The 14,293-nt window shown below is 39.1% G+C and overlaps 1 protein-coding gene across 1 annotated transcript in view; it reads right to left on the reverse strand.

Annotated features, from left to right (window-relative positions):
* The window catches only part of LOC124261544 (mitogen-activated protein kinase-binding protein 1-like), a 118,083-nt gene that overhangs the window by 10,858 nt on the left and 92,932 nt on the right, over window positions 1-14,293 (reverse strand). Inside the window, 10 exon segments of the mRNA XM_046695859.1 lie at window positions 361-418; window positions 768-851; window positions 2,204-2,269; window positions 3,547-3,595; window positions 4,459-4,637; window positions 5,367-5,491; window positions 5,664-5,755; window positions 6,202-6,407; window positions 7,929-8,030; window positions 9,277-9,374. Of these exon segments, the coding sequence (XP_046551815.1) occupies window positions 361-418; window positions 768-851; window positions 2,204-2,269; window positions 3,547-3,595; window positions 4,459-4,637; window positions 5,367-5,491; window positions 5,664-5,755; window positions 6,202-6,407; window positions 7,929-8,030; window positions 9,277-9,374 (1,059 nt within the window).

Below are 14,293 nucleotides of genomic sequence, written 5' to 3' on the forward strand. Positions count from 1 at the left end.
CCTTGCCTTGGGCTGACGGCAACATACAATCAGAAACAACAGGATCGATGACAAGTAATAATTACTGATAGAAAGATGCCTTTAAATATGTTCCGTTGTGAGATTTGTGTCAGAACTTAGAAATGAGGCTACAAAATCCATTTTAAATCAAGACAGTAGCTATATAGGTCTTACATGTGAATTACTTATTACACTGAAATATATATGCATACTCATAAGAAACTAGCACATTGTACGCCATTCTTAAATAATCGGAATAATATGGAATGACTATGAATTGGATAAATATGCATACAGAATAAATGGATAATATCATAAGAGCAGAAACCAAGCCATCAGTACGCATATACTCTTACTTACTTGGCGGTAGTTTTGGAATGGACAGTTTGGAATCTTCGTTCATTGGGAAGTGAGGCTTCTGAAAAACAATATAGATGGATATGTGATCCTTATTTCTTTCAAACAATATTTTCACTGTGTCAGTGAGTGGATGCTATTTTATGATGCAGTCAGTGATATTTCACTGTAAAATAATAATTTCTGGTCATGGGAAGTCAGTGTATCATTAGAACATACATTGGAGAAAAAGATACACAATGGGTTACCACCAACTTAAAGACAAGATGGTATATGATCAACCTTGTTATGGTGTATAATCTTTGTTACAGATGTCGCAACATTTCTGTGTATATTCTAACAATGTCATCAAACAATGACAACAGCACAGTTTGACATATTCCCACTGCCACTACTCCTGCTACACTCACTGTGCTCTCCAGCTTGGTGGGAGGTGAAGGGGGAGATGGAGGCTCTTTCTCGGGGGATTCGCCATTGTTAGAATTCCAGCCCATCTGTAAACACACACAAATCATTCAGGGTCATAAGGAACGTTGATAATATAGCCTATGAGAGATACACCAAAATGAGGTGAGGTGAGGTGAAATTGGGTTTAACGTCGTGCTTGAGAATATTTCGCTCATATAACGATGTGCATGCGTGTGTATGTGTATGTGCGGCTGCTTGTACTAGCCCAGACTTCAGCTGGTTTTATAGTGCTAGCCCACTGAGATACCATGCCGCAGTGAAGCATGAATACCCCACTCAGACACATTATACTGACTCTGAGCCGTCCAGTCCTTGTTGTACCCATTAATGCCGAGTGCCAGGCAGGGACCAACAAGTACCATATTTCAACGTCATATTTTTGGTATGACCCGGTCGGGGATCGAACCCGTGACCTTCCGCTCTAACCACTACATCACGGAGGTGGTCCACACCAAAATGAGGCCCAGTTCCACTATAACTGTCGTAAGTCTACATTAAAGTATGGGTGTGACGATCCCTATAGCTTTATGATCAATTTGTGGAATGGGGCCCACTGGAGATGTTTCTAACTTGTGTAAAGTTAAAACTGCTTGTTAACACATTATAATCTTGGGGGCCTAAATATCTACTTCAACATCCTACCATCAAAATGTAATGGGAAAAGCTGTTTCATTGAATTTGAAATATCAGCTGTGTCTCATGAAGATGACACTGACGCGTATATATCACAACTCTTTGGATCCTCTGTAAACAGCAAGGGAAGCAACTCTGAAGGGATTCTGATGATTGGCTGAAGGTAAATCTTCCAGCAACCAATGTTTGCCCCTAATATGACAATCGTGAATATACTGTCTTATTGGTGATCAGGACCCCTTTCAAACCAACTAGATCCATGAAGCTGGATGTCTAGAGTGAACCCTGTGTTGCATATATAATTTTCAGATATCAACTGCGACTGATGAATGGAAAATGAGACACATACAACAAACTCAATTGTCAACAAAAAGCATTAGTAATGTCATGGCAACAAAAACACTCCAAATTGGTAAGGCATCTTACTTATTATGAAAGCATTGTAGCATTAAGCACAACAGACTTTAAATCTGAAATATTTTACATTCAGGACATTATAATTACATATTTTAAGAAAGAATGAAAAACAAAACGCAACATAAGATAATTACACGTAATATATAAATAGACACACAATAAATCATTTGAAAAAAAAAAGATGCATGGAAATTAATTCAGTCAAATCCAATGAACACTGTTAGGATATCAAAAACAGGGAAAAGTAAAATAATGACATCTACAACATAAATAGGACGAGAATGTGTCATTTGTTGCGTCCCACTGCCACCAGAGGGCGTCTACTTACAGCAAGGAGGCGTTTTCGGGTGTCATCTACAGCCCGTGCCATTTCCGTTTTACTCTTTTGGAGGGGCTAGAAACCAGGTGGAAACAAAAAGGGCAAAGGTGCAGTCAAACGTGAAATGAAAGACATCCCACCAAATGGGCAGACGGCAGCAGACGTAGCCACAGGCATGTAGAAAGGAGGAGCAGAGAGGGGGAACGAGAAGTGGATCTGAAAATCTACACTTCAAACTGAGCCACAAATACAGTCTCAAAACACTCAAACTTCAACCATTTCCTGAAATACCAAACACAGGAACATGACTGTCTGAGACATGTACTCAAATGAATGATTTCCAGGGTCTCATTCTTTCATTTATTGATAAAAAGGAGGAATTTTTAAATACATCTGTTTGATTATCTTTTACCTATAATAGTTTGAGTACCCGCCAAACTTCAATTTTCTCTCCAAACAATAATGAACTAAAACAATGCCTTTTCAGTTGGGAAAAGACAACTTGTTAACCATTCCAGATACTATGAATTGTATTAAGCCATGTCAATTGAGAATATTTTTGAGACATTCTCTACATTTTTTAGATGTTCCATATTGAAAACATGTCAGGAGATGTTTTGAGACGTGATGTGGCCTATCCAATCATCTGGCTAGCGTATTCCGTTAGACTTACAAGGAGAGACAGATCTGGACAACTCTTGGTCAAGGGAGAGAACTGTTGAACACATGCAATCCACAATACATATGTAATATGTTATAACTCCTCTAGTACATCTAACATGGTAAGTAACATATTTATGTATATACAGAGAGATTGGTCCTTGGGATGTGTCATAGTTTGCTGACATAACCCTGTGTAACGTTTTACCAAATTGTAACTCTGTAAATTTCTTATCCTCCTCTTATGATTTTAAATGGTTGTAATGTAAAATCATGAAAATTATCTACGATTAAATTACCTAAAGTTTAAATCAAAATGCGATGAAAGAAAATAAAAAAACTTTTGTGAAATTTTGAATCAAAATGTATTTCCCAAAGCTATATCTGCTATGACATAACATATATATTACATGCATAATGTTGAAATCGTTAGTCTCAAGTGGAAACAAACTTGTGTAATCAACTCAGCTGTGACATTAATCAGATCGATGTTAGAAAAGTAAACAGTGTGTTTCATAACAGTGACATGATAATAACAAATTAACATCAACAAGAACAGAAATAATTTTGAGACAGACATGCAAACAATACCTAGCTGATAGTGTTAACCTCATATTTTCACTTCAGCTTAAATACTTTATGCTTCTCTAAGTATTTAATGTCTGACCCACAAAAATAGTAACTTGACTCACATCAAACCAGTTATCCTGGCGTTGTATACTGCTGTACACAGACATGTTCCTGGAAAATACAATGGTGGTTTTTAGTGTGATCTTCATGATGAGGGAAAATGGAGACCAGTGTCCAGTAAGGACTGCCCAGCTCTGTTGACAGTGATCTGTGGTCACTGGTGACCTGACTCTGATATGTAACAACTGAGCCTCAATCACCATGCAAGCTAATAGACAAGCCAATCAGTGGATCTCCCTACAATTCTATAATTAGGTCAGATCCTGCTTAATGACACAATGCAAGAAACTATTGATGGGTAACCACTTCTTGATTACAGGGTTGATGTAAAATGGCGTAGAAAGTCACCAGGGTTCTTGCAGATTATCATCCATCAAATTTAAGGCCATTTTAGGGGCTTTTCAAGGCCCAATCAACAATTTTAAGGACCTATAAAGAAACATATAATACACAAGTCGTTGAAAACACACAAGGTTGGTCAAATGTGGGACCGAACATCAGAGGGAAATAACACTTAGCTTCATCGATGCACTGGGGAACTTATGCTTCGGGATGAAGCTTAACTAACATCCACTTTCATTGCAAGGTATTGTTTCATGTATTAGTTTCCTGTAAATCACAACAAGTTTTGCTAAATATAGGGCCTTTTAGGGCAAATCACTGACTTTATGTAGCATTTACTATGAGAAGACACATACGGTAAGACTTTACTCTCACACATGTCGTAACAGTAGGGATAATTTTCCATATTAAGACCTACGTTGGGAACTCCAGGGTGGATTACACAGCTTGTAGCAATATTCCAGTAATATCACAGTGGGGGACATTGTGCTCATGTGGGGAATCAAACTCATGTCTTTGACACAATGAATGAACACTTTATACACTAGGCTATGCCCCTGCCCCTTACTCACTTGATGTTGGACTGCTGGGCCCTGGAGAGGAACCTGGACGAGATGCTGAGGCGGGGGCTGAATGGGAGTGGACCATCTTTGTTCAGGTCCTGCTCTATGGAGTCCAGCGCCTTGGTGAACTTGTCAGTCGCCACTGGTGTGAAGTTGATGGTTTCAAAATTCTCATGGACAAATTTCTCCTGGAATGATGGAATATTGTGTTATATTACCTAAATAAGAGCTTGCCACAGATCTTCCGTTGTCACACCTTCAGTAGTCTGGTGTATTCAAATATGGTCATACATTTCTCATCAATCATAAATCTAAAATGGTAAGAATGGATTTCAGGAACTCAACTCTAAAATTAATATATTTCATTTCTCTATTTCTTAATCTCAAATTCAGTTTGGATGTGTATCTACTGTATAGTGTTCATAATTATGGAGTCAAGGTGTCAAAGTCATGGCGCTTGTTACAAGGAACGTATTTAGATCAAATCCTACAGATATACCCAGGTACTCCTTACACTGCTGCAGTCACTTTTCAAGAGAGAAGAAGTTTTTTCACCATTTTTGAACTTCTGCTAGTTGGCATTCTTCTATATAATCATTATATTTGAAAAAGATTCTAAATTTTTTTTCTGGAGGAGTGAGTGAGTGAGTTTAGTTTAATGCCACACGCAGCAATATTCCAGCTATATTCCGGCGGTCTGTAAATAATTGAGTTTGGACCAGACAATCCAGTGATCAACAGCATGAGCATTGATCTACGCAATTGGGAACCGATGACATGTGTCAACCAAGTCAGCGAGCCTGACCACCCGATCCCATTAGTCGCCACTTACAACAAGCATGGTTTACTAAAGATCAATATTCTAACTCAGATTTCTCTGGACAATGAATCGATGTGAAACCATCTTGGTACAATACCTTGTCTGGGGTGCGGGCCAGGAAGTCCCGGTCGGGATCTGATGGTGTACTGGGATTGGACATCAGCAATGTGTCATCATTCTCATCATCTTCCAGGGAAATGGGATCCGTGCTCTCAGAGTCAGCTGAAAGATTCAGACAGAGTGACGCTGAACATCATTCAAAGAATTACTTGTTAGGAATTTGTTAGGATGTCTGCAGATGCCGCATATCACTGGCATGGAACAGTCAGGATAATTTGAAACAAACAAAGGTTAGGCCCTGAAACTGGAGACATCTTCTCTCACCCAATCTTACCTTCATCAATGTTGGTCTCCAGCATGCCGAACCTCTTGGAGAGGTGCTTCTGTCGACTCAGGGGCAGATCACTGTTGAAAACCTGGTACGAACTGCAACACAGAAGATCCATTCATGGGACGGACACAAAAAAAACCCCACATCATTCCATACTACAATTTAACAAGCAAAACCCTTTCTTAACACTGGAAACTGTACTGTAGCATCTCACTGAAGTGGAATTTGATTCCCCACATGGGTACAATGTTTGAAGCCCATTTCTGGTGACTGAGTTATGCTGATTACAATTACGAAGAAACATTTCCGTTAAATCACAATGTATGGAGGATGAAAGCTCTCCGCAACAGAAATCATTTTGCCTATCAAATGAACTCCATGAGTTAGTTTGTTGCCTGCAAACCATGTCCCTCACACATTAAAAAGATTCTACCTAAATCAAGCTGATCCTGGCCAGGTAAGGGACACAACTCTACACATATGAACTGTATCTGAATTGAACATATATCATTTTGTGAGCACCCTGATTGACGAATCTTACTCTGGATAGGTTTCCGAAGAGTCGACCTCGCTGGGTGGGTAGTAGATGACCTCGGGTGTTTCCGACCCTGTATCATGTTCGTCAGTGTCGTCAAAGTCGATGCTGAGGTTGCGTTCAAGGTTAAGGCTGAACCTGCTGCCCCACTTGCTGCCGCTGGTGTTACCTCCTCCTGGGTCGGAGTTCCGCGATGATGGGCGACTGTCAGGCTGAGGGACAGATAAGTGGAGTAAATTCACAGTCAGTGGCAGTAAGAGGCTCTATCAACCTAACTTCATGTCCAGCTACTTGTTCAGCAAAAACAGTCTTAAGATGTGGAGCAGTCTTAGTTAACTTTAATGAAATAAATCGTACTAGATTCTGGCTTCTGCAAATGGCTAACTTGTAGACTGAAGCAATAAGCATCTCAGTGCTGGTCATGTATTTTCACCAGGACTGACAAACCATTGGTCAAGGTCAGATCAATGACCTTCGGTGAATACCATAAGTGAATCTAATAAATCTATGAACCATGTCAGTTTTGCATGTGTAAGATTACATATTGAAACAAGATTTCTAGTTGTAACAACTTTTTGTTTATCTTAGTCACTGTTATCCTGTTATCTCAGAGCAGTCATACCTGAAACTCACTGAACAGATTCATGCATGTGCTAAATAATCAAAGACAAATGGAAGAAATAATTAAAATGATTTAAAGGTAACACAGATATATGCTGTCAGAAAATCACAGTGAAGTTTCACATATAACTGCTGCACCAAAAGTCTGCAATACTTTTCAAATAGTTTGATTGCAAATCCTTCTGACCCCATTCACAAACTGTTCTCTGAACACAAGAGAGTGTTACAGCCAAAAAAAGGAGGACTTTATGCTTTACTTGGAATCAATACCTGATAATACCCTAATACCATTCCCACATCTGTTTATCCACCCAGATTTAAAACTTACAGTAACAGCCAAGACTCAAGCCGGTAATCTCACAAACAAGACACAGACAGAGATACTGTGCAACAAGGATATTCCTACCTCTCAGTATGTTTGCAACAAGCCAGGAGACAAAACCGCCATCAAACATATGATAAATAACAATATACGACCGTCTAGACACAGCAGACGTCTCTATCATCATGACTGACACACGTGTATGATCATAGCTTCTCTACTGTATATGGATATTCATGTTATAGCCCTGGGTAATATCATAACATAATATCAAAGTAAAAATGGGATAGATTCATTCTGGTCAGCGCTATCATCTGATCCAAAATAATCATTGAAGGAGATATCAATGGAGATGTCAAGGATCATGAAACAGGACATAAGAATTTTGAAGTTTTTCAATAAATAAATAATCATTTTCTGTAGCTCAATCCAGCTGGATAAATAGCAAGAACAGTGAGTGAAGGACAGTGGGTTTCAGCAATCCCGAGAAGATAAGCCCTCATGTCACCAGTCAATGTTTGAGACATTGATGCAAGTTTAATTAGTGTGAGGAAAGACTAATCTCACATGTCACATAAATTTCACTCTCAATTTAATTTTGAGATATATTTAATTTTGAGATTTACAATCTCAAACAGGGGACAATGGATTGCACTTGAGGAAGCTACATAGCCCTCCACCACAATCAGTTGCTGAAAAAGGGGTAACCTTATCGACAAGCTTACTGGATGGTATTTGTTGTTCTATCATCCTTCACACTACCTACAGCCTCCACAGGAGTCATACTTACCAGATCCCATTGAGATTTATTGTGTGTGGAGAAAAATGCTGGGCAGAATTCTTCATCATCATCGATATTCGTCTCATCGTCATCGTTAATGAAGGAAATACCCTGAGAAGGAAGACACATGTAGTCATTAAAAAAATATATATCAAAGACAAAGTCCACTTCCACTTGCCGAGTTCGACATAAAAACTAAAATTTTGAACATTTTCTTATTTAGCGGACTGAGACATTTAATACTGAACTGAACATTTTCCCCTCGACTGTTGTTTCCAGTTTGAGGTTTTAAGGTGGAATAGTTACATAGCAACTGTTATGTACAAACCATATACATATTTTATATGCATAGATTTAACATAAATACAAAATATTGTTAAAATGTATTTGCATATGACTTGAATGTATGTTTTTGTTAGAGATTAAGTCTCTCAGTACCTTCATAAAGTAATATAATTCAAACTCTGAGTTGTTAATTTAGTTTTCTTTAAATAAAGTGAAAAGTCAGGCAATTTTCATCAACCTTTAATGAAGGAAAAGAGTTTGTAATGAGGTTTGTTGAATTAACAGTCAGTATTATTGTTGTTTTCCAATATATCAACAAGTATGCATGAACACAGTTACTTCTGCAAGACTCTCAGTTAATATTTCATATTGTTGGAATTTGCACAAAATTCACATAACATATACACCTTTGAATCTGATATAGTGTGAATAAAAGCGAATAAATGCTGAAAGACGTTTCAACATATCCAAAGGCAACTCTGGAAATAATCAACTGAAGTCAAGGGGTACTTGGCACAAGTTTCAAAACTACCACTCAACTTTTCAAAGTGCTTATCATACATGTCAGTCTATTTAAGTACACACTTGACATTGGGATCAATTCTGTGTATCAAGGAAAGATAAAAATAACCCTGTCCTAAGGGGAGTTTACAAAATACTATTGTAGAAAATCTCAAAGATGCAACAATTATGTCACTTTCTACCCCTTTTTACTCATCTACTGCAAAGACGTATAAAACTTCATGGAGAAAAATGCAAGACATTTATCATATATTGTTTGGTAAGTAATCCTTCCACTTGTAAATACTACAGCAGAAAATCATAAAGAAGCAACAATTATGCTACTTTCTACCCCTTCTACCCACTGACCGCATAAAAGTCTTAAAGTAAGTTCACGTAAAAAACACACACACAAGACATTTATCATTTTATATGTATGATTAAAAACAACACTTATCAAGGCAAGCTTCATCAGTTTTTAGACTAGATTTTAACCTCACAAAAACACAACTTGAACATATCAAACTGTCGACACGTATGTTTTCATGTGAAATTTTCTAAAGGCACGTACCTGTGTTGTGGGGTCCTTTGCAATGACCATGGTTTCTCTCCGTAAACCAGCAAACTGACTCTGCAATGCCTCTCCTTCATGGGTAAAGCGGCGACGCTCTAGAAGATAGGTGGAAAGGTTGTGACGAAAATTGTTTCCACCAAACATTAATATACTTGCCATTATGATGGCAAAAGTTACGAGTCAAAACGCACATATCTGTCAGTCAGCTTTCATGTTGCTTTTAATTTTTTTCAGCAAACAACATCCCACAATTTTCAAAAAGTCATAAATGATGTGAAAGTCCAATAAACAGTGTCCTAATGTTGTCCAACAGTGTCTGTGCTGTAATGATAAGTCACAGCATGTGATACAGGTTTTCACGGCTAAGCCTGCAGTGTAGATCAGAAGGTGACTGTATCGTGATCTCCTGTGATTACTGCATGACAGTCGTCAACTGAGCTGGCAATGTGCGTACCCTGTAAACAACTGACCCTACCATTGGAGTCAGCCCAAGGCTATCACAGTCATCAGTGCACCTTTGAGGGGCCGTATCAAAACCTACAGCACTCAGTTACTCGGACTGCAGTGTTTCAAAAAGGAGCATTTAAGTCACTAACCTTTATTCAAACTAGACTGTTAATTACATTTCCTGTGATTTCCCAAATGAAGCACATGGACATTTTTACCTAGCAACTTGACCTAGGGGTCATCTCAAAAGCTTCATAACTAATCCATATTAATACAACATTTGAAGCCCATTTCTGGTGTTACCTCCCTTGATATTACTGAAAAAGTACTCAAGCTGTGTATTCACTCACTCTTAACCAATAACAGGATAATAGATTACTAGGTATCATAAAAAAAATCCCCAAACTTTGGATAATAAATACACCACATACAAAATAAAGCCTTTTATGCAAGTCAAATGTCTGTCATTCACAATTAGAATTAAGATACAGCAGTAAGGGAAGAACAAAAGTCATTTTACCCTTGGACTTGGACAAACAGATCACAGATGGACATCATAACCACCATACTGACTGGAGTGTGATGAGATACTGATGAGAATAGCCCTGTCTGTGTCCGATCAATGTTCGAGTGAATATGGAGTCAATGGCCCTGTCTGTGTCCGATCAATGTTCGTGTGAATATGGAGTCAATGGCCCTGTCTGAATATGAAGTCAATGGCCCTGTTTGTGTCCTGTCAATGTCCGAGTGAATATGAAGTCAATGGCCCTGTCTGTGTCCGATCAATGTCCGAGTGAATATGAAGTCAATGGCCCTGTCTGTGTCCGATCAATGTCCGAGTGAATATGAAGTCAATGGCCCTGTCTGTGTCCGATCAATGTCCGAGTGAATGTCAAGTTAGTGGCACTGTCAAGTCAATGGCCCTGTCTGTGTCCTGTCAATGTCCTGTCAATGTCCAGTGAATATGATCAAAGTGAATATGAAGTCAATGGCCCTGTGTCCTGTGTCCATCAATGTCCAGTAAAGTCAATGTTAGTCCCTGTCCTGTCAATGGCCCTGTCTGTGTCCTGTCAATGTCCGAGTGAATATGAAGTCAATGGCCCTGTCTGTGTCCTGTCAATGTCCGAGTGAATATGAAGTCAATGGCCCTGTCTGTGTCCGATCAATGTCCGAGTGAATGTCAAGTCAGTGGCCCTGTCTGTGTCCTGTCAATGTCCGTCAAGAGAATGTCAAGTCAATGGCCCTGTGTGTCCGATGTCAATGTCCGGTCAATGTCCAGTGAATGATGAAGTCAATGGCCCTGTCTGTGTCCTGTCAATGTCCGAGTGAATGTCAAGTGGCCCTGTCTGTGTCCTGTCAATGTCCGAGTGAATGTCAAGTCAGTGGCCCTGTCTGTGTCCTGTCAATGTCCGAGTGAATGTCAAGTCAGTGGCCCTGTCTGTGTCCTGTCAATGTCCGAGTGAATGTCAAGTCAGTGGCCCTGTCTGTGTCCTGTCAATGTCCGAGTGAATGTCAGTCAGTGTCCTGTCAATGTCGAGTGAATGTCAAGTCAATGGCCCTGTCTGTGCCCTGTCAATGTCCGAGTGAATGTCAAGTCAATGGCCCTGTCTGTGTCCTGTCAATGTCTGAGTGAATGTCAAGTGAGTGGCCCTGTCTGTGTCCTGTCAATGTCTGAGTGAATGTCAAGTCAGTGGCCCTGTCAAGTCAATGGCCCTGTCTGTGTCCTGTCAATGTCCGAGTGAATGTCAAGTCAGTGGCCCTGTCAAGTCAATGGCCCTGTCTGTGGCTGGTCAATGCATAAGTCAATTTCCTATGAATGTCCCAGTCAATCCTGTCAACATCAAGTCAATGATCCAGTCATATAAAGTTGATATCCAATAAATGTCAAGTCTATGTGAAGCAATACCAGGTAAAAAAAATCAGCAAACATAAAATGTGTCTGCTCAATTCAGACGTCCTGTGTTCTTTGAGGAGAGAGCAAGGAGCAACTAGCAACAACAGATGTTTCAGGATCTAACATATTGAAATACTCATATCAATAACATGCTGCACTGACAGTAAAATCACATGAAAGGGGACTTGGTTTGTGGTAAAGATCTAAATCTGAAGTAAAATATTAATAAGATCTCTACCCTGAACACAGTGTTTACAGCTGCTCCACATTGGAAAAGCCATGTTCTACAAACATTCCCTCAGTCAGTCAGCACACCGTCAGCAGCAGCATACACCATCATCAACAGCAGCACACACCATCATCAGCATCACTTGGTTGTCACAGAAGCAATCACACCAAACACGTCGACATCCACCTAAAAACTGAACTCCTTAATGTCTGCCCACGACGATCATTAACCTCATCCACAACTCCTTGATCAGGGCATATCTCGGATGTCCAGTGACAACTCATTAACTTTCTGATACTCCATGGTAATGTAGATATTCCACGGCTGTTATCCCTTACATCATCACTTTGATTGACGGAGCGTGAAGTGTTATATCTTCAAAGGTTATGACATGTTCCCCAAACACGTCAATTTACCGTTACATCACAACACCAAATCTTCCTGGATCAGTCTTATCATAACACTACAATACCAATACCACAGACTGACATTATCCAGGAGAATTCTTCATTAAATTCTTCATTACTGTCCTGATCTCCTTGTGAATTCCCACACATGGCCAATGTTAGCTCATCAAAAATTTATAACAAGTATTGATCAACACTGAAGGCATAACCGGATCATGCTCAAATATTTTCACGCTGACAGTCTCAATGAAAACAGCGTACATGACACCTACGTCCTCAACAAGCTTGAATAAACATAAAGACACCATGAGGGCAGGGCTGGTGGAGAAATAGGTTGCACAATTCACTGTCAATACAACTTTATATTCCCACATCTTCATGACCTCAATTTTACCAGTGATGTCAATGCAGTGTTAGAAATCAAGATGGTCTTCAGGCTCTTCAATTGTATTGCTTTAACATTTGAATATAAAGATTTTATTTTCGGGTTTTTGTTATGATATTGACTTTATTGATGCTTTCTAAAGCTTAACTGAAGTGCGAAATACTTCTTACCATCTTTTGCCATTCAAATACCAGATCATGACTTTTCTAACCTACCATCTTGAGGATAGAAGTATGCTTTATAATTGAAATTATTTTTCTAATATCAAAAGCAACAAATAAACTACCTTGTGTTCATCTCATTAACAGCAGCCATATGTTTCATGGAAGAGGTCCTTGACATTTGTAGACGAAAGAGTTGGATTTACACCCAGACCTTAGAGAATAAGTTAAATTGGAGACCTAGTCAAGTCTAGAATGATTTAGCAAGTCTAGAACACCTCAGCATGGTTGTTCTGGGCTCAATTTGGATTTGTTTTGTAGATAATTTATATATATATATTTTTAAATAACGGAACTATATTTCTGGGACTAAATGTCAATCTAGGATTTACACTGCCTCAAACAACATTCTTGCATGGCAGCAGACGCCAAAACTGGACTTCACCGTGTCTCCATGTGGGAATAGAACCCGAGATTGAAGCATGATGAGTGAACGATTTAACCACTTGGCTACCCTACCCCTCCACCATGTTAACATGAGCCCCAGGCTTAAGAAACATAGTTGAGTTACCACTCGGCCTTCAACATGACATGTCAGCAGATTACACTCCAGTCATAACAGAAGCTTTTAGTGTGCATGACTACAGAAGCAGGCAAGTCACTTGAGATTACATGTTTCAAACGTAACCCTCACATAAAGACAACTTGAATAAGGTCTCAGTACATGCCGAGTGAGGTCCAGATGGATGTGGAAATGTCCACTTAAAGCAGGCTAACCAAACTTAAGAAATGAGTTGCTGGTTTGCTGAACTTTTACATCAATGAAATGATGTAATCATTCATAAAGGTTGCTGGCATCATCATCATCATCATCATCATCATCATCATCATCATCATTATCATCACCATCATCATCATCATCATCATTATTATCATCACAATCCTCATCCTCATCATTATTTTACATATAAAAAGTAAAACCAGATTCTAAAATATAATGACTGAAATTGTTTTAGCAATATTCCAGCAATATCAGGCACCAGAAATGGGCTTTACACATTGCGTCCATTTGGGGAATCAAACCCGGGTCTTCCCTGACGAACGAATGCCTTAACCACTAGGCTAACCCACCACCCCTAGCATGCGAGGAAACTTGGACAATAATATTGAAACACTTGTACTTCCATACATTCATTTATTCCTTTCCATCAATATATGGGAAGTAGACCAAATGTGCAAAATGTAACTATTATTTTAATCATTATGCACATGTAGTTGCACATACAATAATAGACCTTAAGGACGGATAACAATATATGGATAACAACTTCTATATGACAGTGAGACCGACCTTTCCGTTAAGGTTCTAACACTACCATCATACAAGTGATGAACAGAACGCTTGATAATGATGTTAGAATCTACACCAAAACATCTCTCTCACTGTAACAAAGAAAACGTTCTTTCATATATTGTTATCCTTCCTTACTG

This window comes from Haliotis rubra, unplaced genomic scaffold (genome assembly GCF_003918875.1).
Source record: "Haliotis rubra isolate DU_JTF1 unplaced genomic scaffold, ASM391887v1 Scf80, whole genome shotgun sequence".
Classification (NCBI taxonomy): domain Eukaryota; kingdom Metazoa; phylum Mollusca; class Gastropoda; order Lepetellida; family Haliotidae; genus Haliotis; species Haliotis rubra.